This window comes from Cervus canadensis, chromosome 1 (genome assembly GCF_019320065.1).
Source record: "Cervus canadensis isolate Bull #8, Minnesota chromosome 1, ASM1932006v1, whole genome shotgun sequence".
NCBI lineage: Eukaryota > Metazoa > Chordata > Mammalia > Artiodactyla > Cervidae > Cervus > Cervus canadensis.
The window spans coordinates 1,035,302-1,061,161 of record NC_057386.1 but is presented as its reverse complement, the minus strand read 5'-3'; the positions used below and the strand labels follow the sequence as shown (position 1 = coordinate 1,061,161).

The window sequence follows — 25,860 nt, the reverse complement described above, 5'->3', positions numbered from 1 at the left end:
TGGGGAAGACTGCGATCAGGAGAAGAAGGAGATGACAGACGACGAGATGGTTGGAAGGCATTTCTGACTCAATGGACAGGAGTTTGAGCAAACTTCGGGAGACAGTGAAGGACAGGCAGGCCTGGTGTGCTGCGGTCCATGGGGTCACAAAGAGGCGGACACGACTGAGAGACTGAAGAACAAACAGCAAAGACAGACTAGGGGTTGATCACTGAAAAATGAGAGTCAAGAAAACGTTCTCTTCTTGGGGTAAAGCCTGTAAGTATGATTGTTTTTTTAGCCCTAAAATCTTGTTAAGTGTTTCTGCCTGAAAAGTTCAGAGAAATGCTCAGAATGGTTTGCCTCAGAGACACAGAGGGGACAGAAGAGGAGGTCTGAGGAGGTGCCCAGGCGCGTCGCAGCGGCTGCAGGGCTTCAGAGACGCTGCCGAGGCGAGACTGCTTGCTTTCTCTGTGTGTGTGCTGCCAAAATGTTAAAAAATTGATATAAATGATCTTATTTACAAAGCTAGACAGACTCACAGATTTTGAAAACAGACTTAGGGTGCCCAAGGGGAAAGGTCGGGGGAAGGGATACACCAGGACTCCGGGATGAGCGCAGACACACGGCTGTATGTAACAGAGGTTCTCAACCAGGACCCATTGGACAGCGCAGGGAACTGTGCTCAAAGCTCTGCACTGACTTATGTGGGAGGAGAATCTGAAAAAAAATACGTACAACTGGGTCACTTCGCTGCACACCCGACCGAGACCAACGCAACACTGAAAGGAACTCTACTCCCAGAAAACTTAAAAAACAAAGTCTTTCTAAGAGGAGCTCTGTCTCTGCTGACCATGCAGCCCGCACTGAGGGGACGCTGGGCCTGGCTTTATTGGCAGTGACCACCCGGTGAGCTAGCACGTGAGTGCGGGGTGACCACGCGGCTCGACTCAAGGCTGGACTCGACTGTGGTGAGCAGCCCTGACCTGCTGGGGCTGGGAGTCTAGGGGGAGAAGCAGAGGGGACAGCTGCCAGCATGCCCTGTGTGCGCACACTCTCTTGTCCGCACTCCCGCGTGCACACTCCCGCGTCCGCACTCCCGCGTCCGCACTCCCGTGTCCGCACACTCTCTTGTCCGCACTCCCGCGTCCTCACTCCCGTGTCCGCACACCCCCTTGTCCGCATTCCCGCGTGCACACTCCCGCGTCCTCACTCCCGCGTGCGCACTCCCGTGTCCGCACTCCCGCGTGGGCGCACTCCCGCGTGGGCGCACTCCCGTGTCCGCACTCCCGTGTCCGCACTCCCGCGTGGGCGCACTCCCGTGTCCACACTGTGGGGAGAAAGAGCCCACAGGTGGGCCTAGAGCACGGAGCCTAAGTCGGTCTCGGGAGGCCACCATCAAGGAAGTCTTTCTGGGGACAGGCATCTGAGAGGAGATGCAGAGCGAGCAGGAATGGGCGGGGCGGGGCAGACTGATGCAGGGGCCGCCCACCTCGGCGCGCGTGCTACCGGGAGGGCGTGGCCGGGCCTACGGGGATGGCTGGGGATGCGGAACCTCCTGAGCCTGTGACAGCCCGGGTGCATTCCTGGGCCCCCAGGTCTCCAAGGACCCGAGAAGTGAAGGGGGCTCCAGGGGTGGGGCGGGGACAGGAGGGGCCAGCCTGGGTGCAGTGCCTGCCCAGAGTCAGGGCAGAGGCAAGACCCCAGGGACTGCAGCCCTCCAGATTCCTCTGTCCATGGAATTTTCCAGGCAAGATGACTGGAACAAGTTACTATTTCCTACTCCAGTGATGTACCTGTGCGTGCTAAGTCACTTCAGTTGAGTCCGACTCTTTGCAACCTCATTGACCGTAGCCCGGCAGGCTTCTCTGTCCATGGGAGTTTCCAGGCAAGAACACTGGGGTGGGTTGCCTTTTCCTTCTCCACCAATGATGTATATGTGGACTTATTAAGTAGAAGCACTATTCTCCACGCTGCTCAAGCAGTAAGCCATTTACTTCTCACTGTCATTCCCACACATTTTACTGTAAACTATTTCCTGACATCAGGAAAGTGGGGCAGAGAGCTGAGGGGACTTGTCTGAGGCCCCACAGCTTCTAGACGGTGGAGCAGGGTTTGGACCCACGCGCTCCCGGCTCCGGAGTCCATGTCAGGAAGGCCTGCCCACCTCTGAAACGCAGCACACGCCAGGACGTCAGGGAGGATTCTTCCAGTCTCAGAAAAGTGAAGCAGATGCAATAGAAAGGTGGGACTTTGCTTCACACTTCCCAGTTCAGCAAAGGTTAGAAAATTGCTCAGAGGAACCCAGAGCCGGCCATTTCCAGTCAGTGTCTTCCAAAAACACAGCAGGCTGCTGTGTCAACAGCTTTCCTTCGTTCACTGACCATAGAAATAAAGCCGTCGAACCCAACGGATCCTCAAAATATCCAGCCTCTTCTTGGAAAACAAACTGTCACAAATCAGTCTTGGCTTAAGTGTCTGTAGAGCCCAGACCTGCGAGACGGCAAGGAGTGGTTATGTACCAGTTTCCTTCCTTTGGAACGCTCTTTAAATTAGTGAGGGGTCCAGAAAGTTGCTTCTTGAACCCTCACCTCTATTCTAAATTGACCTTGAATATTCTGATTCCAAGGACACTTGGTGATAGTTTAAAAATCATAGCAAGCGACAGAGCCAGCCATTGAGGGAAATGTTCCTTAAACATCCAAACAAGCGCTGGCTTCACTGAGCCCCTGGCCAGGGGGAGTCACAGGAACCATGCGTGACTGTGAGGAGACACTTCATCCTTCTGGCAGCTCATGTAGATTTTAAAGTAAAATGTATTTTCCTTTATTTCCATTTTCATGTGTGTTTGGATACAGTGAGCATGAGGGAAATGCTGAAGAGGTGGAAGCCTGGGCTCACGGCCCGATGCTGCCAACAGCTGTGTGGAGAGGACCACGCCGCCCCCTCCGACGGGCTCAGGACTTCAATTTTGTGGGGCGGGGTGGGGATGAGGGTGAGAGAATGCAGGTAGGGCTGGTTCTCTCTGACTCTTTCCCACTTGAAGATACTGTTCATCAGTGAGATGTTATGGGACTGGGCTGTAGCTGGTATAAAAGGAGGCGGTTTCACAAGAATCCACTGTATTTAATACTCTGCTCATTAAGCTTTTAGAATAAATAAACAATGGATTTGAACAGAAAGATGGTGAACTCAAGTAGAAAACCACCATCAGATGAAAAGAAATTAGAATAACTTCTCAGCCAGAGAAAAGGTAGCTTAGGATCGGAGCCCAGGATCAGTGTTAGTGAAAAGGCTTTGGGCTGAGGAGGTAAACGGTGGATGTGTCAGTGAGGCCATGATGGGGCTGCGGCAAAGCTGATCCTGTGGAGGAGACCCGCTGTCCCGCCCGGAGGAACTGGAGGTCAAGTGTACACCTCTGGGGTCTCCAATCCAGCGTGTTTTGTGCTCAGTCACTTGGTCATGTCTGACTCTCTGCGACCCCACAGACTGCGATGCCAGGCTCTTCTGTCCTCCACTATCTCCCAGGAGCTTGCTCAAACTCATGTCCATTGAGTCGGTGATGCCAGCCAACGATCTCATCCTCTGTCGCCCCCTTCTCCTCCTGCCCTCAATCAGGGTCTTTTCCAATGAGTCAGCTCTTGGCATGAGTTGGCCCAAGTACTGGAGCTTCAGCTTTAGCATCAGTCCTTCCAATGAATATTCAGGGTTGATTTCCTTTAGGATGGACTGGTTGGGTCTCCTTGCAGTTCCAGGGACTCTCGAGTCTTCTCCAGCACCACAGTCAAAGGCAAAAATCCTCTGGCGCTCAGCCACCTTTACGGACCAACTCCCACATCGGTACATGACTGCCTCGTGTGTAATCTTGGTCACACGCTGTGTTCGAGGAGAAAGACATGCCCAATGTGGAACGTGAACCTCCTCATGATGTTCATCATGCTTGTTAGTCAGAACTTGCTCCTCGTTCCAGCAGGAGCCCAACCACTTCCACAACCTTCCCCTGGGAGACGCGTACTTACAAGGTGCTGTTTTATTGACTATCTCAAAGAAAAAATCAGGTCAGACGCAGACGCTGTAAACAAGGATCTGCAGATACTATTTAAAAACAAAGGGAGCTAGATAAACCAGCTTGGAAAATAGAGAAGTGAGTAAATATATCTCTCTGAGGAACACGAGTGTTTGCTAACATTTGAAATAATTGGCTTTTTGAGCAATAATGGAATATTGCTGACAAAATTAATTCCCTGCAGGGAACTGGCTGTCCAGCTGAGGTCTGGTCTGAGCTCGACGGGAAGACAAGTTTACTGGGAAGAGCTTGAGAAGGACCCAGCTCTCGGGGTGAGGAAACACAGGCCAGCATCGCTTTTGAACTTGGAATGAATCTGTCCCAAGGAATGGCAAGGATATATGATGGAAAAAGAACTGGGAAGAAAAGAAAAAGTAGCGCTTGCTTCTAAGAATGCTGCTGCTTTGTTTTATGAACTAGTCTATTTGTTTTGGCTGCAACTGAACTCAAGAATGTTCTCTGCATATTTCACAGTGTAGTTTACAGACATCAAAGGAACAATCTCTCCTTTCATCATTATTTACACATAAAAATAATGCAATTTGTGGTGCGTGTAAGATGTTACTTCTTAAAAACCTCTCGAGTCTAATTTATTAATTGCTTGAGATTTAAAGTTAAACAAGGGTGAGATGCAAATCATATGTTACTCTGAAATATGTTACCACCAAATCTTGGTTTATTAATGAGATGTTGAGCAGCCATATGAATATTTATTTAGGTGGTTAGAGGGCTTCATGAAGGATCCTGGAGCAAGTGACAGAAACATAAAAGCAAAAGGGTTTTGCTTCTCTTGAAAAAAATGGGGGCTGTGTCTTTGTTTTTAATTCCTCTCTTTCCTCTGTGCTTGCAACATTAAAGCATTCCTACAACCCACTAACCACCCCGATCTCACTTGCTCCAAATCTCTAGTCTCAGCTGCTATGACAGCAAACGACTCCTGCTGACAGTCCTGGAAATGACATTTTGGTCTTTTTTGATGGCATGACGACATCACATGAATTTTTTCCTCATTATATGCTTTTGGAAAATTAACTATAAAAACTAGGCTTATCCTTGTTAATTTACTGATTTGATTTAGTTCCCTAGAAATTCTGTGTAAAGTTAACTCTCTACATGTTCTATTTCTTTAATGCAACAAATCCCCTAAAAATAACACTACATAAATGTAAAGCAAAATGAGCAAGGCCTGTCTTAAAATTTTTCCATGATTTACAAGGCACATTTAGGAAAATCAGTTATGATAGTACAACTGCTTATTATTCACAGCTTCACTTTTTTTTCCTAAGAATGTATAACTGTTGAAGAATATATGTATATGTAGATATGTATGTATTGCATTGGCCAAAAAGTTTGTTCCAGTTTTTACATAACATCTTACAGAAAATTCCAAATGAGCTTTCTGGCTATCCCAATATATGCATTCTATCTTTTTTTTGAAAAGTATACACACACACATACCAATACATACATATACACATATACATGCAACCCATTTCCATTTTTCATTGGATATCTATATCCTAACCTGTACGTGTCAATGTAGGATCACGTGAAACACAGTAACAAACGTGTATGAGTTACCCCTCTCGTCAAGGTGGCCTGTGCTTTCATCATTTTTGAGACCCATTCAGGCAATTTTAAATGTACATAATGTGCTGCATTCTTTTCACTGACTACATATTGGCAATCTTGCCCCACTTTCAAAGGCAGATCTACTTCATTCTTTAATTGATGCTCTTGAATTGTGGTGCTGGAGAAGACCCTTGAGAGTCCCTTGGACTGCAAGATCAAACCAGTCCATCCTAAAGGAAATCAACCCTGAATATTCACTGGAAGGACTGATGTTGAAGCTGAAGCTCCAACACTTTGGCCACCTGATGTGAAGAGCTGACTCACTGGAAAAGACCCTGATGCTGGGAAAGACTGGAGGCAAAAGGAGAAGGGGGCGGCAGTGGATGAGATGGTTGGATGGCATCACTGTCTCAATGCACACTCTGGGAGACAGTGGAGGACAGGGGAGCCTGGCGTGCTGCAGTCCGTGAGGTCATGGAGCGTAGGACACTTAGCCACTGAACAACAACAGCAAAGTGTCTCGTTGCTTTCATGTAGCATCACTTATTTCTCCCTATCTTTTAGCTCAAACAAGGCTACAAAGATACTGCAGAGCTTTGCAAGTGAATCCACAGGACACACTCCCGTGACTGGCACCGAAGGTTCCAATCATGTGCGTCTGACGGCAGCAGCTTCCGTCACACCAACTTCCAGAGCTGGCGCTGATCTGAACTTCAGTGACGATGCATCATTGGGTACTTTTTCAGGGTCAGCATTCACGCCCATCAGGTAGCAGCCAGGCCCGTCACATCTGATTTACAGTTTAAACCAGGGATGAGAGTCAGCTGCTCCTCACACGTTTACTGGATCTCACTTTTCGTCTGTGAATCTGCGTCCATTGCTTTGCTCTTCTGCTCTATCCTGAAGCTCTCCTTGTGAGGCAGGGAAACCAGTGATCCAGGGCTCCTCTGGCAGAGCTCCTCCTGCTGGGCGGAGCTGAGAGCCTCCCTTGCTGAGACAGCAACGGAGGCTGTCTGACACCATCGCGAGCTGAGAAGGGCTCTGGGTAGGGTCCTATCGGAGGAGTAAGGAATGCCTTTGAGGACTCCAGTGACACGCTTGAGATAAATGGCAATGAGGGCAAGAGGACAAAGACGAACCTGAAGTGCCTAACAGGAAGCAGCATGGCTGGTGGCTGGGGGTGGTGACCCCGCTGGGCTGGAGGGAGGAGCTGGCTTGGAGATGCTCACTCGAGGCTGCAGTTACTGAGTGGGAAGTGGTGGTGCGTCTCCGGCAGAAGATGCGAGCTGTGGGGCCCGACCAGGATCAGGCGAGGCTTCCGGTGAGCGTCTCAACAGAAGTGACAGCCGGAGTCACAGGGGAGATGAGCTCGCTGTGCTGGGAGAGGGTCTGCAAAGCCCAGCCTGGACCAGAGGACACCCACGTGGAGGGCGCGAGCCCAGCAGAGGAGACCCGCCAACCAGAGGCGGCGTGAGCTCCCTGATCCTGGCAAGGAGACTGCAGCCGGTGGGCTACATCTGCACCCAGCCTGTTCTCCTAAATAAAGATTTATTGGAGTCCAGCCGCGCCCACTTGTTAACAAACTGAGGCTCGCACAGCACAGCACCAGGAGCCAGATCGCTGTGACGGAGACTGTATGACCCCAGAATATTCACTCTCCAGCCCCTTCGCGGGGAAGGTTCTCCAAGCCTTGCTCTAGTGGGAAAGTTGTGGGTCAATATGGTCAACGCTGCATGGAGTTGGGGGGGCACCAGAGGTGGGAAAACACGGGTTCAGACCTCAACGGCTACGTCATGCTGGGATTAGAAAAGGGGCCCGGGGGACCTGTGGAAGAGCTGACTCAGTGCCTCAGAGAAAGCAGAGCAGGAGGTGCCCGGTAGCTCGAAAGCGAATCAAGGATGGTGGAGAGCCGTCCATCTACTGTCTGTCCTTCCAACCCCGTCCTGGGGAGGTGCACGGTCCTTGCAACCATGGGGACTGGAGCTGGAAGGCTATAATACACAGCAGTCATTCAGTCACTTTAGCTGTGGCTGCTTAGGTAACGATGAAATCACACATTTCAGGTCATCATACTGACTTTGAAACAGCTTCAGATTAGTTCAGAATTATTAAGGATGAAAATATTTCCAAACAGTTATTTGTTAATTTTTTTATATGTTAAAAAAAAGCTGAAGGATGCACCTATATTCCAGCACCTGAGGAACCAGAGCCGTTCTCAGTTTGGCCCACGCAGTGGTTGCGGGACCCACGCGGTCCCTGACGACTCTGCTCTTCCACGGGGCACAGGCGTCAGCGGAGGAGCAGCCCCTGCTCCTGCCTGTGTCTGCCCTCCCCAGGCACTCTCACACTCACTCACCCAACTCTGCTCAGTTCCCTGTTATTGTAGCACACAGACCCGGCTCCAGGGGCTAACAGTGCTCTTCATAGTGCTTGAAGGATTTTCCCACTGAACAAATGACCTTCAACCCATCTTTAAGCAGAGCAGAGATCTGCCAGAGAACAGAGCTGGAGGAGAGGCGGGGCTGGGATACTCACGGGGAGACCGCTGGCCCCTTCTCTGCTCCCCCATCACCGTGTCCCACGCCCGCCACGTCCAGCCCACTGCCCAGAGCACCCTTCCTGGAAAACGGTGCTCCCGCCTGACGCTACTCGGACTAAACGGCTGTCTTCCTCTCTGCGTGGGCAGGCAAGTCACCTTGGGTGGGATGGGAAATCCACCTCTCTTCTTGGCATCATTAATTCCAGCGCCAGAGGACACCGAGGGGTTGTGGCCTCCACGCCCCTAGGACGCGCCCAGGGGACACGGGAGTCAGACGGTGAGCAGGTCCCCGGCAGGGCTGACCCGGCCTCCAGGGCCGCTCCCTGTTTCTCAGTGTCAATGAGACCCCGCAGTGAGGCCTGCAGTTTCATTCTCTGGGAAGCGGATTCTGGTGAGCTTTCAGCACAGCAAGAATTGCCCAACCTTATGAAATGCTCTTTCCCCTCCCTCCAGCCCTGCTGGTAACACAGACCAGATTTCTCGACGGCCCCCTGGCAGTGACCTTTCCTCATAAACTCCAGGCAGTGGCCAAGGCAGAGGAGCATCCTAGCTCCTAAATCTCTTTTCTGTGCTTGCAAGCGAAAATTTTACAACACCTCTCTGCGATGTGAAATCTCCACTCGGACATCTGGCTTCACAGCGAGGCACTTTCAATCCACCAGCTTCAAAGAGAGGACTCGGCCTGGGGGGTGCCCGACGCCGGAGGAGTGCTCCTGGACCTCCTGCAGAACCGCCTCTGCCCACATCCCCTGCCAACTGGTGTGAGTTCAGGGGCGGTGCTGACAGCCGCTCAGACGGCCGGCTCTGGTGGGCAGCCTGGGGTCTGGAGAACAGAGATGCTGTGTAAACGCGGCGAGGGGGTTTGATTAGAATCTGCCTAGGAGGCAAAACACAAATCTGCCAGCGCAAATCTCAGCCATTCTCGAGTATCTGCTACCACAACACAAAGCATTCACGAGCTTGCTGCCACCAACAAAATAACTTGAGAATGAAGTGATGTGATTCCTTTCCAGAGCCTTGATTTAAGAGGTAACATCGGCTGCTAAAGAATCTGCCTGCAATGCAGGAGACTTGGGTTCATCCTTGGGTTGGGAAGATCCCCTGGAGAAGAGAACGGCTACCCACGCCAGTATTCTGGCCTGGAGAATTCCATGGGCTGTACAGTCCATGGGGTCACAAAGAGTCGGACATGACTGAGCGACTTTCACTTTCACTTTGCATCATTCATTTATTCAGTCTATTTCTAGAACTTCCACTGAAACAAACCCAGCAGTAAGTGCTTGCGCTCAAGAAACTTAGGGTCTGCTTGGTGATAGAAGGAAGCAGAATCTGGGCACGACCTCCTCTTTGCAATCCCCAAATCCTCTCAGGACCACCAACTGTTTTGGAAGGTGCGAGGGGGTCTTCAGTTTCTGTCCGTCCCGTTCAGGGGGTCCGTATGCGTCACTCTGCACGTGGGTCTGGGTGCTGCGTGCTGTTCCCACCCGTAGATAAAGACCAGCTGCACGTCCCCTCCCTAGACGTGCAGACCCCGGTGTGTAGAACATGTCCCACAGCACGGTTTCGGAGGAGGACTTGGGGACAGCATCAGAGTGCAGTGGAAACTTCACTAGAGGAAGGAACAAATCTGGCATGAGCTTCTCACCCAGACACGTCACAGATGACAACACTGAAACCCTAAGGGAAAGGACTCTACACGGAGCCCGTGTCACCACAAGGAGCGCGAGGGGAGACAGCAGGCTGTCGACACGGTCAAGAGAAGGGCAACGTCTAGACAAGCGATGCCCAAAGGTTTCGGCCTCTGGTCCCCTCTGGTCTAAATTTTAAGAAATTTAGAACCCCAAAGAGGTTTTGTGTATGTGGGTTATATCTATAATATTTACTACATCAGAAATTAAAATCGTTGTTGTTCAGTTGCTAAATTGTGTCTGACTCTTTGCAACCCCGCGGACTGCAGCGCACTAGGCTTCCCTGTCCTTCACCATCTCCCGGAGTTTGCTCAAACCCATGTCCATTGAGTCGATGATGCCATCCAACTGTCTCATCCTCTGCTGCCTGGTGCCTCTTCCCCCTCCTGCCCTCAATCTTTCTCAGCATCAGGCCTTTTTCCAGTGAGCTGGCTCTTCACATCAGTTGGCCAAAGTATTGGGAGTTTCAGCTTAAGCATCAGTTTTTCCAAGAATGTTCAGGACTGATTTCCTTTAGGATTGACTGGTTTGAGCTCTTTACTGTCCAAGGGACTCTCAAGTGTCTAGTCCAGCACCAGAGTGTGAAAGCATCGATTCTTCAGTGCTCAGTCTTCCTTACGGTCTAACTCTCATGTCTGTACATGATACTGGAAAAACCACAGGATACGGACACCAGATTGGGACAGCTCCCTCCCCAGGATGACATGCCGCTGCCCCCAGGCCCTTTAAGGCAGTGTGAACTCAAAGAGCAGCCAGCCCAACCAGCCTGTAAGCACCCTCTGCTCCAGCGCTCCCGCCCCTTCCCTAGGCTCCAGAAAATGCAGAGACTCTACCAGTAAGTGTTATATGGAGGGGAGGTTCTCTGCGCTTCAGAGACAGTTGATATGGAATGCTTAGCATTTAGGGGGATCCTGGTTAAAAGCAGAATTTATCCGTGTTAATCTATTAAGCTTAATGATAAAGACAGACTTCTTCGGGAATCCCCCCTAGAAAAAGCAAACGACCGACCTGGGAAAGCTCAGCCCTTGCCGAGTTTCCCCACAGCAGTTTTATGTGCCAGGTGAGCAACATCTAAGTTTTCAGGTGAAAATGAAGATAAGGACACTATGTCCATCTCGCAGGTCATTCAAACATAAGGGTTAATCAGCAGGCTTTTTTATAACTGTTTTTAAAGATTTTATACAGGCCACTTTTAGTCTTTACTGAATTTGTTACAATATTGCTTCTGTTGTTTTTCTGGGGTTTTTGCTGTGAGGCAGGTGGGATCTTAGCTCCCCAACTAGGGACCGAACCCTCACCCCCTGCATCGAAACGTGGATTCTTAACCACTGGATCACAAGGGATGCCCCAGAAGACATTCTTAAACATGGAAAAACCCGGGGAAGGCAGCACCGTGAGTCTTGAAGGAACCACTTGCCCATGAAATCCAGCCCATTTGGAACCACATTAAAGTAGGAAGTTCAGGGGTGGGAGTGTGGAAGGCTGATTATAAAAGGCCTAGTGGGAAGCACCACATCCTTTAAAGACAGTGTGGGTATTAAGTAAGGTTGCAGTTAGAGACAAACTGTGTGAGTGTCATAAACCCAGACAGTGTACACCCCAGGCGAGAGGCGTGAAGAGGGTCAAGGGAGCACGCATGTTTTTCTAATGAACTCAGTTTTCAGCCAAAACTCAAATTCTGCCCCAAAGTTTAACAGTTCTTCCTGTTTAACTCTAGATTCACCCATCTGCTGAATTTAAGTAAAATCAACTTGAGATTTTTCTAAGCCTAACACAAATACAGACTCTAGAGTGTTAACCCAGCTCACTAGTCCATCTGGTTCTCCTTTCTCCCTGCAACAGTCAGGCACCTGAAACGACCTCGCCTGACTGATAAGTTTTGAGTGATGAACTTTCGGTGACTTCAGGTGTTTTTCCCTTTCCCCACTGCACTTTGAATTATTCATGAGCATATGCCATTATCCATTTTTACGAAAACAATCGAGTAGATTTTCGTAAAACAAAACGAAAGAGGCCACGCAGGGTCCTGGGCACTGCAGCCCGCGCACTTCCGGGGGAAGCAGCTGACAGCCGGCGCCCGCCTCCGCCCGCACTCCCGACGCAAAGACTCCAGCGCGCCTAGCAGCTGTTGCTCTAAACCCTGGGTTCTGGGGCGGCTTGTTACACAGTAGCGACAGGTCTCTTCAGAAGCTCGACTCTAAGCTGAGGATGAACTGAAGCCGTGAACAGCGGTGAGCACTTTTGCTCTCGAGGCCGGGTGTACCTCAGCGCAAAGGATCTGCTCGTGTGACTGTGTTTCCAGAACTCTCTCTACGCCCCAGGAGGTCCCCTCCACAGCGCGCTCCCCTCCTTGTCTCCTAGACAGCAAGGCTCATGCCCACTGTGGGTCTCACCTGCAGGGTTCCCTGACGTCCACCTCTGAACTCCTTCAGGCCAAGGCGTTTTCTTTTCTAGCAAACAATTTTTACTGTCTCTTGTTGTAAAAGTGTTGTTAGAACTAAAGTATGGGGGGGGGGGGACACTTGTATACCTGTGGCCAATTCGTGTTGAGGTATGGCAAAAACCATCACAATATTGTAATTATTCTCCAATTAAAATAAATTAATTAAGAACTGAAGTATAGAGCTAAGAAAGGAAAATTACCACAAATTCCACCACTAAGAGTATCCACCAGCAAAATGCTGACACATAACTCCAGCCTTTCTTCTGTTTATATGTACTTTCTGGGTGGCAAAGACAACCCCTTCCGTACCTCATGCGGTGTAAGTTGCGTTTTCACTGAAAACGATCTCGTGAACACCTTTAAGACCCTGAAGTACCCTTCTGCAGCATCGTTTTCTGCACTGCTCCGATATCGGCTGATGTGCTGGGCTGAAGAACAGCACGCAAAGGAGCTGGGATGCTGGTGCTGGGCGGCCTTTCCCGCAACGGGAGCCCCGCGACAGGCGTGAGCGCGAGAAGGAGCGTCCTTCTGGCCAAGGCTCCGGGCGCGCCTTTACCTGCCACGCGGGGCGGGTCCTGGAGACGGCATGTCTCTGGGGTGACTGAACAGTGAGAGGTACTCCGGGCTGTTCTCCAGACAGTGGCCCTGTGAGCGGGGTTTTCGGCCTGCTGGACACACCTCCGTTTTCGCCTAACGCCTCACTGTGAGGAAAGGCCCGCGTGCCCTAACCCACGGGGGCCCTCCGACGGCCGGCTCGGCCTGCCGCTGGGTCTAGCGCCCGCCCCATCCTCCAGCCCGGAAGGTGGGCAGACGCACGCTTCCTGTTCTTAGGGCGCTGCTGAAAACCGACATTAAAAGTACATTAATACCTAACACTACAAATAGTAGGTCCTCGTCAGCTTAACTTGAATGTATATGCAGACAAAGGTACTTGGTCTCAGAAAACTATTTGGTGACTGTGTCTCTGAGTATCTAACTCCATCCGTGTATCTGCGTCTACAAAACAAATACGACTAGAATGCCGAGAGGAACAACTGCTGCAAAGGCGCTACCCGCCTTCAGGTGGCCGGGAAATGAGAGCAAGGGCTCCCAAGCTCGCCGATGCACTCGGGCCCTGCCTCGCTGTCACAGGCAGTGTGGACACGGGGCTTCTGTGCACGGTAAAATCGCCGAGGCTCTCGCATCAGAAGACACTGAACCTGTCCTCGGTGGTCACTTCACCCCAGAGCCTTGACTCTTCCATCTCTAAGATGGGGCAGTGGAAATGCCTCCCTCGTCAAGAATACTTATAAGACTTAAATGAGACAATGCAACATGGGATGTATGGAAATGTTTGGCAGAGAGCCTGGTACACAGTACTTGTTGAAGAAATACTAGCTATCATTCCTATTATTTTTTGTGACATAGCCTTTTAAAAAAAAAAAAGCAAGGCAACAAGTGTTAACACATTAACACTGATATAGGTTAGTAAAGAAAAAGTCATGCACTTCAACCATAGTATAAATGAATGAATCAAAACTCAAGCACACCTTATCTACATTGTAATTTTAATTATTTTCAGGTATCTACGTTTTGCTCATTATATACTACAAATATATATATATGTGTATATATATGTGTACATATATGTGTGTATATGTGCGTATGTATCCTGTGCCTCCGTGCTTAGTCGTGTCTGTCTGTTTGAGACCCCCCCCCACTTTGGACTGTAGCCCACCAGGCTCCTCTGTCCTTGGGGTTTTCCAGGCAAGAATACTGGAGTGGGTTGCCATTTCTTTCTCCAGGGAATCTTCCCAACCCAGGGATCGAACCTGTGTCTACTGTGTCTCCTGCATTGCAGGCAGATTCTTTACCCACTAAGCCATCAGGGAAGCCCAGTGTATGTGTGTCAATGTATGTCTGTCATCATTTAACTTCAACTTCAGTCTTTATGATTTGATGGTCGGCTGGAAATTAGGATCAGAAGGTTTTTTCCCTCTTAACAGGTAAATGGATTACAACTGCAAAAATAAACAAAACTAAGCAGTTATATGAATTATATTTCTTTCAAGATTTTTTTAATCTTTAAGAAACAATACTAGAAATTATGTTGTTATGGAGTAAATTGATGTTTTCCATTTTGCATATGTTGGGATCCAATTATTTATTTAAAATTTGGCAATTACCTACAACACAGTATTTGGATTTCAAGTGGAAAAGAAATTCACTTAAAATGAAATCTTTATATAGCAAAATAGTTGAAAGAAAGTAGTCAACTTAGTTCATACAAAGCAAAAGAGTTCTACAGACCAATGCGGACTTTTTCCTGCATTTATAAATGAAAATTCAAAGAATTTTTAAAAAAATTATCAGAATATTAAAAAAGAAACACGTTTTTGTGTCTCATCACATGTAAGGGGGAAAGAAACACTCACAGATGTAAAAACTCAGGGAAAATCTCATGAACAACAAAATACGGCCCCACCCCTGGTCGGGAGGCAGGTATACTGGCCTCAAAGGTTTTGTCCACATCTTGATTTTTTCCTTCTATTCACCGCTGTCCAGGCGTAAGGGGTATATATGAAAAAGCAAACTACCCTGACACTGACTTTCCCCCAAATCACGCGGATGGACTACAACAGGCCAGAAGAGAGAAAGACGGAGGGACTGGGCAGAAAAGGCGAGAGAAAGCCCAAGCGATCCTTTTCTTTTTCTGCGCTTTGTGCGGATGTGATTCACCTACATGCGCTCAGCGCTGCTGTAACAAAGTCAAATGACCGAGAAGTCATCTTCTGCCGGGGATTCTTTAATACACGCTTTGTTCTCTTTGAATGTTACTTATAGTCTGCGGACGCTCATCCGCACATTAAACCCCGCAAGACGCAGAGGCTTTCATCCATGCTCTCTGCCATTGAAGTCAGGACGACGCTGCCCTGTGACCGCGGATGGGCCCAGGGGCTCACCCAGCCGACGGAGGCGGGGCCGCCACAGAGCGGGTGTCCACCCATCAGACCCCCGCAGGGTCGGGGGGACGCGGTGCGCAGGGGCAGATAAACTGGGGCTGCCTGTGCGTTTACCCACCAGCGGTGCCAACGCGCTCGCTCTGGCCAGAGGCGGCTCCAAGGGGTCTAGGGTGGACATGGGACGGCTCTCACGCATGTGTCGGCTGTGAGTATGCTGGGCTTGTGGTGTCTGTCCCCGTGGGCACGTGGCCTCGCAGGGCCGGCCGCATCAGAGCCCAGTGCACGCGAGGCCGGCAGGCGAGCTGGACACGGGTTCCCGCGGCTGCCTCGCCCGCCGGCAGCCACACGAAAGCGCCTTACCTGGACGGCTCGCTCCTTCTCTCTGATCAGCTGCTGCTTCTCGTCTTCAAACTTGCGCACGACGTCCTGGAGCCGCCGCTCGGCCGCGAGCTGCTGCCGGCTGCTGTCCTCCCGCAGCGAGGAGACGGTGCCCTGCAGCTCGGCGATCACCTGCAACGAGAGCGCGTGCTGCGACTCGGGCCTCGGACACGGCCCGCCTCGTGCACCCAGCCTCCCCGGCGCGCTCGCAGAGAGGCGCGGCTGCAGCGAGCGCCCCGCGCACCAGGGCATGAGACTCCACACGGGAAAGCTGTGAACGGTGAGCAACTGCTGAACCAAACACGCTTGGAAGCCGTTCCCACTATAACATTCCACAGTACTTACTCATCAGGGGAAGGAACATCTGCGATCCTGAAAATATAAAATGTGTCAGGATTTATTTTACCCAGAAACATTCTTGCTGGAGTGGAAAAGAAAAAAGCTATTTTGCCTTTCATAATCCTTTGAACTCTAATAACCAAAAAAAATCAGAGTCCCTTCTTCATAGCCACCTAGTTCTACACGACGGTTTTTGCGTGTGTGCTCACGCTCGTGTACTGTGTTAAGCACCTCCATGCCTGTGTCAGTTACTACTGAGCGGCCAGCACTGTCATCGCCCGCCTTCCACAGGGGGCGAAACAGAGGCAGAGAAAGAGCCCGGCGCGGGACCAGGAGACAGGCAGAGTCCGGACCGGCACCCGGGCCGGCGGCCGTACTAGGCGCTGCCTCTCAGCTGGCTCCTGCCCTGTCTTCCTTTGAAACAAGGTTTTGGGATCGAAGAGGAGTTTATCCTGATATCGCTCCCGACAGGTTGCTTTCTTCCTGAGTTACATAGACTGCTGTGGCTTCTCTACATTCGAGGATTGGCTCTCTTCCGTCACTGGGTCCCCTCCGTGGTCTCAAATAACCGGGTGAGGGCCCTTTCTCTTTAATAGGTTTACTGGGAGCATTACTCTTCTTTGGGTTTGGATGTCTCCATCTCCTTTAAAATTCAACAGCAATTCAACAAACTTCCTTTCAGAAGCAGGAAACGGTTTTCCCTCCTAATAAAAGAAAAAACAACTTTCATCCTGCCTTAGGTCCTTATACTTTTGGGTCTACTGGAGAAGGGCTGGTTGGTGAGAAACACTGGACCACTTAGTTCTGTGATTTCCTTGAAGCTCAGTTTTTCAACTGTGTTTTGATAACAAAACTAGAGTACAGTATTATCAGGCAGCAAACAGAAACTATGGAGTCTTCCAGAAGCCAAGTCCTGTAGGAACATTAGCTCTCACGACCAACATGGACTTCCCAGGTGGTGCGAGTGGTAAAGATCCCGCCTGCCAAAGCAGGAGACACAAGAGATGCGGGTTCAGTCCCTGCGTTGGGAAGATCCCCTGGAGAAGGGCATGGTAACCCACTCCTGTATTCTTGCCTGGACAGAGGAGCCTGGTGGGCTACAATCCATAGGGTTGAAGAGTCGGACACGACTGAATGAGCACACGCACACTGGCAAAAATAAAGCATTTAACCCAAAAAGGAACATTTACGCTTTGAGAAGTGCACAAGCTCACTGTGACTAAGTTCAACACTTAGAATTTGAAAATAATCAAATAGAAGACAAGTGTGAAATAAATTACAAAATATATTAATTTTTAAAATGCAAACTGGAATCTTCTGCAAGGAGCAGAGGGATTCATTTACTGAGAATGAAGATGTTTTCATCTGTTTTTTGAATTCTGATTAAATGTTTCCAAGTTGGCATCAATTCAGTTCATTCTCATAGCACTTCTACGAAGCAGGGAAGGTTAAATTCTTAGAGTAAATGTCAAAAACTGAGGCACAGAATGATCAGCTCGCAGTCACAGAGCCAGAGGAGCCAGAGATAAGGAGGAGCCAGATTTCCTTGGCCCAACATGAAACCCAAGATGGATATTTCATAAGAACTTGGGGCCAAATAGTAAAAATAACTATTTCAATGACTATTGCAGTGTTTCACGTTGAGTAAACTAAAACGTGGTAGAAGTGATGAACTGAGTTCTGTAGTGTGTTCACTATGCGTGTGTGTTTATTTCTGTGCAATTTCATTACGTGTCGATTTGTACATCCCTCACCATGATTACACGATGCATTGTTACAGCACAATTTCGTGTCTTTGCAAATTACTAAGATTTAGATTTGCTTCTAACTGACCAAGACTGAAGATAAAAAAAATTTGGGAGCTCTTCAAATGACCACAAGGACACAAGATATGTGTTTCTTCCTTTCAGGAGATTTATGACATGCGTTCATCAGAAAGAAGTCACTGCATGTTTTGGAAGGAACAACGGGTGAAGGGCAGGATGTTCTGAAGGGAACACGCTTGCTTTTGTTAGAAAATGAAACCTTACATTCTTTGCGGGAACAATGAGATTCCTTTGGGAGAAATAATGAGATTATCTTTGGAAAGCGGCATTTTAAAACTTATGAAGATGATACAGGAAGAGTTTCAAAACACTTTAGATAAAATGCCTCAAAATGAAATTGTTTGAGAGGCTGACAGATGTGATGGATTTAGAGAGGTGACTGAAATGTGGGTAACTTTAGAAGCAGTTTTAGGTTTACTTTGAGATTGAGAAGTAATCACGCTAACTAGATTAATCAGGTCTCGGCTGTATAGCCCTCGGTGTGAGACGGACTATCTTCTCTTCAGTGCACATTACTGGCACTCGATAGATATTGAAGTCGTGGAACAATGATCCACAATTATATTATGATTATAATATAATATGATTATATTGAGATAATCTAGTCTTTTCATGAGGTTTCACAGGGCTTCCCAGGTGGCTCAGTGGTAAAGAATCCACCTGCTGATGCAAGACACACAGGTTTGATCCCTGGGTTGGGAAGATCCCCTGGAGGAGGAAATGGCAACCCACTCCAGGATTCTTGCCTGGAAAATTTCATGGACAGAGGAGCCTGGAGAGCTACAGTCCATAAAGAGTTGGACATGACTGAGCTCGAACACACAGTCTTTTCATAGACTAACAATGCAAAAAGTTTCTGAGAAAAACAAAATGCCACAACTCAACTAAAAATCTACCCTGCATTAGCTTTAGAGGAAGTGAATTAGAACATTTCCACGTGGATATTAAAAATTAGTATCTGGGAAAGCAAAAGCAAAGTTATATGGAGCTAATGCTGGGAGCAACCTAACCATTGAAAGCTATGATAGTTCATCATTACTGTCAAGCAATTTCGACTATAAATTTCAGTGGTCTTACTAGGTCTCAAAAGTAACAGGGTTCAAAATAGAGGGTAGGCTTTCATTTTTAACTCTTGTTTTTCAGATCATAGTATAGTCAAGACTGTCATAAACTCTTCTTTAAAGTACAATGTACTTGGCAGGGTTTGGCAAACACTGAAGATCCTGGAAGTAAGAGGGAGGGGGTGCACGTGCCCTCTGGGTGGCGGGCAGGGAGACGGAAAGGCCGGGGGCACGGGCTGGGCGCTGCGCCTGGGCTCTGCTCTGCACCAGTGGGGGCGCCGGGGGCCGTGGGTGGGCTCCGCCAGCAGTTCTGCGCACTAGCTACATTCCTGTAAGACGGCAAGGTTTCTCTTTGAAAAATGGCCACCAGCTAAGTCAGCTGAGTGGGGAAGACCACATGAAAGATGAAAAGGCAAGGTTAATATGTAGTATTAAGATAAAAAAGAACAAACATGTGGTTCTGATGGAAACTGTATCTGGGAATGTACCCAGGGAGGGTGCCAGCATCACCATCGGAGGGAGAGTCCCGGGTCTGCAAGGGTGCAGAGGCCACGAGCCCCGATGTCCTACAGCTTGATAAAATCTTAAGGATGAAGTAACTTCCTTCAAGGGAGGAAAATATTTAAAATATTTTCCAAATTTAACCTGATGCTCCCCTAGGTACCATGCATTCATTACTAATGCGTTAATCTTACTACTTTTTTTTTTTTTTGAGAGAAGGATTTTTAAAAATCTGATAAACAGTTAAGCAGCTTTGCTTTTGGCACTTCCCTCAGCTGAGATACGCGTTAGAGATTCCAGCAAACTATCTCGGGAAAACAGTGAAAGTCAGCCCACAGCTCCGGCTCATAATGTTTATTTTTAAATCATCCGCTTCTCTGAACTGACTGGGTTGTAGGCAGTGCTTCTCAAATGCCAGTTCCCAGATGGAAGCATACACGCGCACTCACACGCATGTCAAGCTTTACCCTGTGATGCGCAAAAGGAACGTCTGTCCTGTCAGCCCATCCTGCCTCTTACGAGAAGGTTGGGCCGGAGGGGACCCTCTCTCCGGGGGTCGCCCTGCCCTTCACTTACGGATGGTGGTGGTCACGGCGTGCGACGGTGGCCACACCTGACTTCTGCTCCCTGCCTCCTGCACGTCCCTACTCGGGGAAATGGTCAGCACCTACCGCCTCTCCAGATTTTGGAGGGAGGTTTCATCCATTCTTGAGCACCCCAAAATAAATTTAAAGTAACCAATTTCTTGCTCCTCCCATTCTTTTCCATCCTCCGCCCCCTCCTCTCCTGTCCCTCAGCTCTGGTGAGAACTCACAGCGTGAAGGCCTTCGCCAGGCCCCAGGCCCTCCCTGCGCCCAGCGGCTCTGAGGGCACCACTGCTCCTTGCTTCACAAGTGAGCGCAGGAACTCCGGAGGCGGCAGGTAACGGGCTCGCGGTCACCCAAGTGGTGGGGCAGGTATTCAGAAGGCTCAGGCATGCTTCCTCACCACTCAGGTTCCATCTGTTTTACCGAGGACTAGTCAGGCTCCTTCACACCTTCCCTGACATAAACCGAAACACCCTGCTCATCCTGGCATTTCCATCAGTGGTCTTGCTTCTCACTCTCAGCTGCCTCCCGCCTCCCCATTTAGCATAAAGCACCGTAAGCAGGATGTGAGGGGATGCCAGCTGGGGTGTTTTCATGTTCTAGTTTAGCTCTTGGAGTAATAAGATTTCTTTTGATTAGAGAAACCTTTTTCAGTGGATTAAAAAGAACATTTCCCTGTTTTCTTTCTTGGGAAAAGGGCAATCAAGAATTGCCTTCAGCTTTCAGATAAACACATCAGTCCTCACTCAGACAAAGACTTCTTGCTTTCCTGATGGGATGGGGACTATATAATACAAGCACATTTTAGCAATAACTGTAGAACCTAAGAAATGTCATAGTTATTCAGCAGAGTTTTGCCATATTAACAACGTGAGGGTTGGGTCAGATGGGTGGTGTCAGGTTCAGAGCTTCCGTTCCAGCTGGAAGACAGGCTGGCTTCCGGCTTAGTCACGTGCTAACCTGTGTGACCTCACCTGAGTCTCAGTTTTCTCAAATGGAAAATGGGGCCAGAAATGGTTTCTAACCCGAGTTCCCATGAACGAGGACTGGAGGCATCACTGTGATTGCCGCTGCAGTCCTGTAGTCGCTCAGTCGTGTCCGACTCTTGGCGACCCCCTGGACTCTAGCCTGCCAGGCTCCTCTGTCCATGGGATTTCCCAGGCAAGAATACTGGAGGGGGCTGCCATTTCCTCCTCCAGTCAATATGATCCGGGACCCATAAATTTCTTAATTTTATTATCGCTTTGCTGTGGTGTTGCCAGTAACGCCACTGTTCAGTGACCTGCAGAAAGGCACAAACCTTTCAGCTGACTGCCACATCTCACTGTACTCATGGCGAAAATACTAAGAAAAGTTGATTTAAAAAATCATTAGATATGATGTCTACAAAATGAAATGGCTTAATCTCGCCATCGGTAAGATGAAAATCAGCATTTGTTTATTCCAGAGTGACTCACACAGCTAAGGAATGCTTGGAATCCCCTGGGTGATACCAAAGGAGATCTTTATAACAACTTGTGCAGAAAACCTTCTACTAAAGCTACTGCAGTAACAACACACAGCAAGACATGATCGCTGGGGCTTGGGTTTGTAAATTTTCTTTCCCCCGAAAGGAGTCAACGGTTGAGCTGCTAATTTAACTCGGTATACTTGCCGTTTTGAATCTTGTTGTTAGGCAGCCTTTTGCTGTTGTTGTTCAGCCACCCAGTTGTATCTGACTCTTCGCGACCCCGTGGACTGCAGCACAAAAGGCCTCCTGGTCCCTCACTGCATCTTGGAGTTCGCCCAAATTCACGTCCCTTGAGGGGCTTCCCCTGGTGGCTCAGACAGTGAAGAATTCGCCTGCAATGTGGGACACCTGAGTTCCATCCTTGGGTTGGGAAGATCCCTTGGAGGAGGGCATGGCAACCCACTCCAGTATTCTTGCCTGGAGAATCCCATGGACAGAGGGGGCCTGATGGGCTACAGTCCGTGGGGTCACAAAGAGTTAGACACAAGTGACCGACTAAGTACAGCAAGTGTCCATTAAGTCAGCAATGCCATCCAACCATCTCATCCTCTGACACCTTCTCCTCCTGCCCTCAATCTTTCCCAGCATCAGGGTCTTTTCCAATGACTTAGCTCTTTGCAGCAGAAGACCAAAATATTGGAGCTTCAGCATCAGTCCTTCCAATGAACACCCAGGACTGGTTTCCTTCAGGATGGACTGGTTGGATCTCCTTCCGTCCAGGGGCCTCTCAAGAGTCTTCTCCAGCACCACAGTTCAAACAGCATTTAGGTGAAGAAAGATGGAGCACTGCAGAAGAGCTCGGATGGCATCACAAGTATTTCTATCACAAGTGTAGGTGTGTGTCTCCTGCCCTTGTGAAATGTGGTTTGGCCTGGGCTTGCCCGAGTGCACAGGCTGGTTTTACAACATCTGAGTACAAGTGTGCCGTGACTTGGCTGTGTGTGTTGGTTCAAATGGTTCGATTTGCCTGATTTTTAAAAATTGAGACTGAAATATTAAAAACCTATTGTATTTATCCACATACTTATCAAACTACGATACTCATCTATAAAAAGACTGAAAAGAAGTGTGTTGAGCTGTGAAGCACAACAGACCCCTTTGTGCTGAGGTTTCTTTCTTGTTTGCTTTGGTTTTGCTCTGTTTTGTTTAACGTTCTTACCTGAGAAGACTTGGCCAGCTTCTGGGTGTATTCCTTCTCAATCTGCTTCAGCCTGCTGTTGGCCTGAAAGACACACGGACAGGAAGACACACACACACACAGTGACCTGTCAGCCTGGCATCTCTGCACACACCCGTCACCAGGCACTGGGCCGGCTGCCAGCCGCAACGCCCTTCTGGGGCAGCCAGAAAACCACAGGCCTTGCCTTTGATCTAACGCCAACTATTCATCACTTAAAAAGCAAAAGAGAAAAAAAAGATCTCTCCTGCCAATTATTAGGCAAACACAGACTTCTGTGGAAAGAGAAAGGGAGAAGGAGAGACCGAAATAGATCCAGCATAAGTGTGCCGGCTCAGAGGTGCAGGGGAAGAGACAGGAAAGAGGAGGAAGAGGAAACCAGGGGAGAGGGGGTGGAGAGGAGGAGGGGGGGCAAATTTAATGCCCCTTCCCTTAGTTTGGAGATAAAAGAACTAGATGGTCCTGACCGAGGCAGAGGGGAGGCTAGAGGCACTGCGCTGAGGTCGGAGCCCCTGCCCTGCCCTCCTTTCCTGGAGTGACAAGTGCACCTAAATCGCACTGTGTTTGTGCCCGGGAAGTGGGGTGGCCTTCCCAGAACCAGCCCACACCCTGAGAGCGGCTTTCTCTCCTTTGCACTCAAGCTCCAGGCCTGTGTGTGACCCACTCTGCTATCTCTGGGAGCCTCGCATCTCCATTTTATCCTCCCACCCAGGACACCACAGCGAAGGAGTCGGCCTCCCCTCCCACGCACCATGCAGGCAGCACGCCGGCCCTGTCGGCCTGGCCTTGTGGCCCTCGTTCTAGAAGAGGTTTTGGTCATGACCGTCTCATTTCCCCTCTTTTTCCCCAACCCTCCCTCCGTCTCCTCTCTCCATCCGCCTGTCTTTCAGCTCTGATGACTAGACCTCTCAGGTTTATCGTCTCTTTTTTCTTATTGTTTCTATTTTCTATTACCTTATCTTTTTGATATTAATATTTTGTACTGATTTCTCAACTTTGGATTTTTAAAAAATTCTGCCACGCTGTTTATATTTCCCAGAGTTCTGTTGTTGTGCTCTGAACAGCACCATCACACCCCCTTTGATAAGGGCCGAGGAAGCTGAGGTGCAGAGAGGTTCAGTAACCCGCCCCAGCGGCACATGCAGGGCATGAGGGAGCCGGACCGGCCCCACAGGGGAGCAGGCCCTGCACCAGCTGGAGCGCTGGCCCAGGGCCTCTCTGGGTCCCACTGCTCCCCGAGGATTAATTTCATACACACCTGGACACGTCTGTGTGTCCATGCACACACACACATGCTTTCTTTCTGCTCTCTAGAGCATCTGTAGTTTTTCTTAGTTCCCTTTACTTCCATGCTGAGCCAGCCCGTTTTGGTCTGTTTTTCACCTTAGAAATTGGCTTGCATTTGGGGTGACCTTTGGTGTTCTTTCCTATTTAAAGCGCGGCCCTCTAGAACGGGCAGGCCTGGGACGGGTGCACTGGCTCCCGGAATCTCCCACGCCATCATCTGACTGCCCAGCGCTGTGGCCTCGGGTTTACCGCCTGGAGGCGCACACCTGGTGACCAAGGTTTTCAGAAGGGTGCCTAGATGTTCAGGATATTGATTCTTGTACAATTCCGCTTTAATTTTAACCCTGAGCTGTACCTGGGTCTCCTCTCTCATTCCATCTCTCCAGGGAGCAAACCAACTCCAAGTGATGGTGTTTGGAGCGAGGCTCAGACGGTAAAGAATCCGCCTGCAATGTAGGAGACACAGGTTCAATCCCTGGGTCGGGAAGATCCCCTGGAGGAGGGCATGGCAACCCACTCCAGTATTCTGGCCTGGAGAATCCCCATGGACAGAGGGGCCTGGCGGGCCACAGTCCGTGGGGTCGCACAGAGTCAGACACGCTGAGAGACACCCACACAGCCTCGTTTGGGGGTCACTGGGTTGTGGGCGGAGCTCTCGGGCCCGGATCGGCCCGGTAAGAAGAGGCCCCGCCGGGCCCCCGTGCGCAGTCGCAGTGAGAAGGCGCGTGTGTCGGGGGTGGGGGCTCCTGCCCCCCAGCTGCTGGGGGTACGTTTCTGCTCCTGACAAGGCGCCCATGTGGGTCTGTTACAGGACCCGAGCTGACTACACAGCCCTGCGCTTCATGACAAGCTCCCCAGCGCCCCCCGAGGCCCTCCCATCTGGAGCCCCCAGAGAGGCCGGGCCTGGCGGCGGCTGCTCTCCCAAGAACTCAGAGTCCCGACGGCTCCGTGATTGATAAACCACTCTCGACAAAACCGAGGCCGCGGCGAAACTCAAGGTGCATCTGTGTCGGCCAGTACTTTTTAATTTAAAGATGCTTTCATCAATACCTCCAGAGTGTCAATGTGGGCGTGAGGGGGACCGGTGGTCCACATGCCAGCTAAGTGGGCCCAGTGCCCCGGGGAGCCCAGGAGAGGAGGGGATGGACAGGAGCCGGGGCCGAGGGGTCCTGACTCTGCTACCAAACAACGGAGAGATGGGCTGGAGGTTACAGGGCAAGTGCGAAAAGAAGGGGCTGGGGCTTGTTTGTTTTTCGTAGGAGGACAGCACAGCTGTGTGTAGGAAGACGGGGAGGCCTGACTGTGGAGGGGGCGGAGCCGTGTCCGCGAGTAAAGGACGGGGTGGGCGGTGAGGTCCCTCATCCCCGGTTCGGGGTGCAGAAGGAGAGGTTCCTGGGGACCTCTGCAGGGACAGCAGAGGAGGCTTCTGGGAGATTCCAGGTGTGCGGGCAGGTGTCAACAGTCACCTGGGAAGCCAGGTAGAGAAGAGGCGGAGGGGTCAGTTTGAGCCCCAGAAATCCAGGAAGCATTCCGGCCACTAGAAATCAAGAATGCTGGCTTTAAAGTGAGGCCAGCTGGTGAGACATGAACACCTCCAGGACCTGCCAGAGCCACAGAGAGCAGAATCAGTACTCTGGGGAATAATGAGACTAACTGAAGAAATAAAATGAACGTATCACCCTTCAAGGCCTTTACTGTTTGAGCCTAAATCACAGCTGCCTGGATTTCTGAACTGCTCTTCAGTTCAGTCCAGTCCAGTTCACTCAGTCATGTCCGACTCTTTGCGACCCCATGAATCGCAGCACTCCAGGCCTCCCTGTCCATCACCAACTCCCGGAGTTTACTCAGACTCATGTCCAGCAAGTCGGTGATGCCATCCAGCCATCTCATCCTCTGTCGTCCCCTTCTCCTCTTGCCCCCAATCACTCCCAGCATCAGGGTCTTTTCCAATGAGTCAACTCTTCT

The 25,860-nt window shown here is 50.0% G+C and overlaps 1 protein-coding gene across 4 annotated transcripts in view; it reads right to left on the bottom strand.

Annotated features, from left to right (window-relative positions):
- Positions 1 to 25,860, bottom strand: part of CEP112 (centrosomal protein 112) — a 299,121-nt gene that overhangs the window by 43,084 nt on the left and 230,177 nt on the right. For all 4 annotated transcript variants that reach the window (XM_043443432.1, XM_043443639.1, XM_043443510.1 and 1 more), the window contains 2 exons: positions 22,591 to 22,653; positions 15,590 to 15,739 (listed from right to left, as the gene is read on the bottom strand). In XM_043443432.1, the coding sequence (XP_043299367.1) occupies positions 15,590 to 15,739; positions 22,591 to 22,653 (213 nt within the window). The remainder of the gene's footprint in view (positions 1 to 15,589; positions 15,740 to 22,590; positions 22,654 to 25,860) is intronic.